Source organism: Myotis lucifugus, unplaced genomic scaffold, assembly GCF_000147115.1.
Source record: "Myotis lucifugus unplaced genomic scaffold, Myoluc2.0 scaffold_138, whole genome shotgun sequence".
In the NCBI taxonomy this organism is placed as follows: domain Eukaryota; kingdom Metazoa; phylum Chordata; class Mammalia; order Chiroptera; family Vespertilionidae; genus Myotis; species Myotis lucifugus.
The window spans coordinates 2,041,593-2,047,572 of NW_005871186.1; the positions used below are offsets into that span (position 1 = coordinate 2,041,593).

At 36.6% G+C, this 5,980-nt stretch overlaps 1 protein-coding gene across 1 annotated transcript; it reads left to right on the plus strand.

Annotated features, from left to right (window-relative positions):
* The first annotated feature begins 248 nt into the window (after positions 1–248).
* Positions 249–5,957, plus strand: LOC102427868 (olfactory receptor 51F2). Its single transcript, XM_014460691.2, is given in 2 exon segments — positions 249–319; positions 4,949–5,957. Coding segments are annotated over 2 exon segments (1,080 nt in total).
* The last annotated feature ends 23 nt before the right edge of the window (positions 5,958–5,980 follow it).

Sequence of the window (5,980 nt, forward strand, 5' to 3'; positions counted from 1 at the left end):
AATCAATAAATACCTTTCTCGTTTTCTCTCTTCCTAAGATCAATAAACATATCCTCAGGTGAGAATTAAAAAACATGTTCAGAGAAAATTATTTAAAAATCTAACAATTCTATATAAAGCCAATCTATCAATAAAGTATAGAGTCTAAGAAAATATATTTTTTTGAGACAAGCAGGAACACAGAAAATTTATCATTTTCTGCATCCATTTTTTTCCCTGAATAAAATTGGATTATGTGCTTCAGCAAAATGGAACAGATATCCAGTAAAGTTCAACTATTGCTAACCAAGTATGAATGGAAACTACTCAAGAGTGCCATGTAAAGTAATTCAGAACTCAGAACTCAGAAATTCAGAACTCAGGCTCCATCCCAGACATAATGAATTAGAATTTTCATTTTAATAAGGTCTTGAGGTTATTTGTAGAGTCACCAAATTTTGCAAACGTTTAACTACCATCCCGAGTAAATATCATGAGTGGGATGATGAAGAAAGCCTCTCTATATCCTGCTAGCAGGCAAAATGGAAGATAATTTGAAATTCAGAGAAAACAGAAAGTGGTCTTAGAAATCCACTATTCATTATAAATGAAATGAAAAAGTGATATAATTGAATCATGTACAAGGAAAGAACCTATTTTATTTTGATGAATAGATGCTTCCTTAAATAGAGATATGGGCTTAGTGATTTACGATGATATACGTACATTCCTTTTTTAGTTACAGGAGAAAATGTCAAAGTCAGTCAAGCCAAGGAAGTGGAGTAAATTGTGATTCTGTGTTACTCAAGTTTGGCATTTATTATATACTAGAGGCCTGATGCATGAAATTTGTGCAAGAGTAGGCCCTCCTTCCCCCAGCTGCTGGCACTGGCTTCCCTCTGGCACCCGGGACCCGGGCTTCCCTCTGGCCGCCTGCAGACACCCGAGATCCGGGCTTCCCTCACAGCCTTAGCTTTGCCTGGAAGGTCGTCCGGAAGGTGTCTGGTCTAATTAGCATTTACACTTTTATTATTATAGATTGTATTATTGTTTCACTCAGATTTTAAATTTGCCTAATTTCTATAGCCCTATTTTCTAGAAAATAATCTTTTTGAGTTCTTTCGTTGGCAGCAGCTCCATCTTTTTACAGGGTCCTCACAGTCTGAGTAAATAGCAGTAAGTTATGAGTGGGATGATGAAGAAAGCCTGTCTTTATCCTGCTAGCAGGCAAAATGGAAGATAATTTGGATTTCAGAGAAAACAGAAAGTGGTCTTAGAAAACCATGATCCATTATCAATGAAAAGAAAAGTTGAAATAATTGAATCATGTACAAGGAAAAAAATCAATTTTATTTTGATGAATAGATGCTTCCTTTAATAGAGATATATGCTTAGTGATTTAGGGTGATATATGTATTGTGTAATGTTTGTTTAAGCCTATTTCAATAAAAATTTATTTGCTTTACAGTTCAAACAACTGAAATACAAATATATAATATTTAAATATAGCTCTAAGGCTGTATATGAATTTATATATCTTTTCCAGGAAAATATTATGCTCTTGGTGACTAAATTTGGGAATGGAAAAAGAAGAGGAGGAAAGCATAAGGACATTTCTTGCCTGTACCCTACACAGTAGTAAATAAAAACCTAAAGTTAATGGATAAAAAAAGAATGTTTATATTCATTAAAAATATCCTATATAATAAAAGCCTAATAAGCAAATCGACTGGAGGCTGAATGACTGGCGGAACAACCAGTCGCTATGACACGCACTGACCACCAGGGGGCAGACGCTCAATGCAAAAGCTGCCCCCAGCCCGCACGCAGGTCCCAGGCCAGCCAAGGCAGGTGCTAGCAGGCCCCCCTCCCCCTGCCCCGATCACCCTGCTGGTTGCCCTACAGATTGGCCCTGATTGCCAGCCAGGCCAAGGGACCCTACCCATGCACAAATTTTATGCACTGGGCCTCTAGTAAAGATAATAAAACAATTAAAAGTGAGATGGTAAACATATTATGTAGAGCTGCTTTAAACTGGTGTGGTAAACCTCCAGGGAAATTCTAGTTCTCACACTAGGATCATGCTGCTCATCTGATTATAATATCTCCAAACCCCAAGGGTCTCTTGGTAGCAGGACTGGGTGAATTCTGGGCTCCCTACAGAAAACCAGGTCCAGGAGCCACCCACATATGTACTTGGCTGGCAGATCGTGGAAAGGAGCTCTTCCTTTGTCGGGAGCCAGGTATGATGCCTGGGCCAGAAACAGCAGACCAAGAAGAGGGAATGGTGAGAGCTAACCTGGAGGGCAAGGCATGGGGAGAGGGAGACAGGTACTTAGTAGCAGAGGACTGTACATCAGAGGTAGAAGCGGAGAGATATTGGCCAGAGGGATTCACAGTGACAGGCTGAAGCTGAAGGTTATGATAATTAGTGAAAAATCACTAAGAAGCTTGCAAACAAACATTTCTTTCCAGGAGAAAATGTCAAAAGTTAGTCAAGTCAAGGAAGTAGAGTAAATTTTTATGATTCTGTGTTAACCAAATTTGACATTTATATATTTTATTGTTGTATCACTCAGCTTTTAAATTTGGCTGATTTCTATATCCCTATTTTCTAGAATTATAAACTTTTTCAGTTCTTTCACTTGGCATCAGCTCCACCTTCGGCAGGATCCTCACAGTCTGAACTCTCTGATAGCTTTCTTATTAGAACCCATTTATATTTAGAAATAAGGACTTCAAATGCATCCTTGCATTTGACCATTACAGAAACAGCTGAAATAGGCAGATCAGAGATATTTTTTAAAGTTCAAGGTTTACAGATGAGGAATCTTAGATGGGAGTGGGCTCACAAGGCCCTACCTCCTGTCAGTGTTGGGTGTGAGGACTGTGACTTTCATCTGCTGGACCAGAATAATACATCTTGGTGGCCACCATGTCCTTCATGCCCTAAACCTCTGGACCCAGAAATCTATTTGATATTTTTGTTTCCTGTTCCCAACTCCCTTCCTTCTATCAAACCACATACTGTCCTCAAACAAAAACAGACACAATCTATTTAAAGCAAATGTAACAGCATTGTTTGATCTTGGTCTTCTAATGCATGTACATAGCATGCTGCACTTCTGATTTTGTTACAGATATCCTTTGCAATCAGTAAGTATTTAAGTTTGATGTGGTATTCTGTATCAATCGTTTACTTAATGGCTTTAATTTCATCTTATTTCTAAAGGGATTCCCTAAAAGAGTCATAAATGCATTTTCTCTATTCTAATATTATTATAGGGGTTTTGTTTTGCCTTGAAATTCTTAATCTAAATGCAGGAATGTGGAAAATAGGGATCTTTACAGTTTTATAATTTATTATCCAATTGATTAATCATCATTTTATCACATCAGTTCTTTTTCTAGTGTCATCATCATCATATTCTTTATCCTTATTTATACCTTGTTTTGAAATTATTCTGGGGTTATTGGTGGCTTTTCCTGTCATTGTAATTTTTCTCTGCTGAATATAATTTCTTGAACTGGTTTGGTGATTGAGATTTTCCTATAAAATTATCAATTTTGTATCTCTTGCAAATAAAGTATTATACTTATGCATCTATTCCATTATATTTATCTTTAAAAAATTTATTATACAGTTAACCATGCTTTTTCTACCTTTCTTGACCATTCTGGGAAAAAAGTGCACATATTTTCTTTTTAAGTAATTAACTGATTTTTATTGTTAACTCATTTATATGTGCTTTTTATTTTTGTTATTTGCCTCTTTTAACATTTATTTAAATATTTCCTAGCATCTTATATTGAAAGCTTACAAAAATAATATTTTGCATCTTTGTTTTCTAATAAATGTCTATCCTTTATGCTATCCATTGCACTCCAATATGTTGCCTCACAAGTTATGATATGTGGTTTTGTCATTTTTATATAGTTTAAAAGATTGTTTTTCTCATTTATATTTTATGGCATAGAGAAGATTTTTAATAAATGGGTGTTGTTGTTGCTTTGAAGCCCTTGTTATTTTATATTTATAATAAATTAATATTATTTGTAGGTTAATTTAATAGTCCAGGTTATACAGTGTAATACCTGAATGAGATTATTTTGTGTTTAAATAAGAATAGGTAGAATAAGAAAGAGAGATATTAGAAAAGACTTGATAATTAATTGGAGTGGTGACCAGTAGAAACATCTGAGTACAAAACTCCCAGAGCCTTGACTTAGATAATTGGTTAATTTTTGTGAAAATTATAAACTTTGCATAGAATATATAGGAGTAAGAACAATTATAGGGGAAAGTGACCAATTTGATTTTGAATAGAATGAATTTGATTTATCCATGAGAAATCCCTATGACAATATCCAGAATGAAGTTCTATCTTTAGAAACCTGGAAACCAGAGATAGCTTTCAGATAATTTTTTTATTTTGTTATTAAATAAGTAAAAGATGAAACTGTGAAAATGGGAAATATAATTATTTAAATGTCTTGAGAATGGACAAGTGGCAGATCCTTAAAGGATTTCATATTTAAGATTTTTGGGGGCAAAATTAAATCAGAAAAAGAAATTTATGGATGGAGCTATACTTATTTTTTTAGGGTGGTTCTTTGGACTACTCTATTACCACATATGTAAACATGTATGTCTTGGGATGTCTTTGGCATTTTTCTGGACATACCCTGGGAAAAATCTAATAATATCTACATTATAAATGTGACTTGATTTTTTGGTGCTTTATTACAGGATTAATAATTTATTTAAAAAAAATACTGGAAACCAGATTTTTCATCATATTGTTTAGGTAATCTACTGGGGACTTTTATAGTCAGGGATGATTTAATTGTGATGTTTGATTTCACCAAAAAGAATTACAGACTTAAGATTTTAAGTAGTATAATATGGGAATTCTCTCTTCTCAACAAGTGAGTCTCAGAGTACCACTATGATGTTCTAAGTGATAAGCTATATATTCATTATATCATGTTCAATTATTCAAATATCCCTGTCTTCTCAGTCCCTCATTATGTTGGTCAACAATACCAGTGCTCAGCTTCTGACCTTCCTCCTGACGGGTATCCCAGGCTTGAGAGCAGTCCAGGCCTGGATCTCCATCCCTTTTTGTCTCCTGTATGTCATCGCCCTGTCTGGGAACAGCATGATCCTCTTTGTGGTCCTCTGTGAGCAGAGCCTCCACGAGACCATGTATTATTTTCTCTCTATGCTGTCAGCCACAGACCTGAGCTTGTCCCTCTGCACACTTTCCACTACCCTTGGTGTCTTCTGGTTTGAAGCTCGAGAGATCAACTTAAATGCTTGCATTGCTCAGATGTTCTTTCCCCATACATTTACTTTCATGGAGTCTGGGGTTCTGCTGGCCATGGCCTTTGATCGTTTTGTAGCCATCTGTGACCCACTGAGATACACCATCATCCTCACCAATGCCAGGATTGCCCAGATCGGGGTGAGCATGTTGATAAGGAATGTTGCTGTCATGTTGCCCGTTGTGCTTTTTGTCAGGAGGTTGTCCTTTTGCAGTTCTGTGGTCCTTTCACATTCTTACTGCTACCATGTTGATCTCATCCAGCTCTCATGCACAGACAACAGAATCAACAGCATCCTTGGCCTGTTTGCACTCTTCTCCACGACAGGATTTGACTGCCCTTGCATCTTGCTTTCCTATGTCCTGATCATCCGGTCTGTCCTCAACATGACTTCCTGAGAGGGGCGGTGGAAAGCCTTCAACACCTGCATATCCCACATCAGTGCTGTTGCCATCTTCTACATTCCTCTCATCAGCTTGTCACTTGTTCATCGCTATGGACATTCAGCACCTCCATTTGTCCACACCATCATGGCTAATATCTTCCTGCTCATCCCTCCAGTGCTCAACCCTATCATCTACAGTGTGAAGACTAAGCAGATTAGAAAGGCTATTGTTAAAGTCTTAATTCAGAAGCAGCTGCAAATCTAATCACTAGTTGTCTCCGAGTAAAA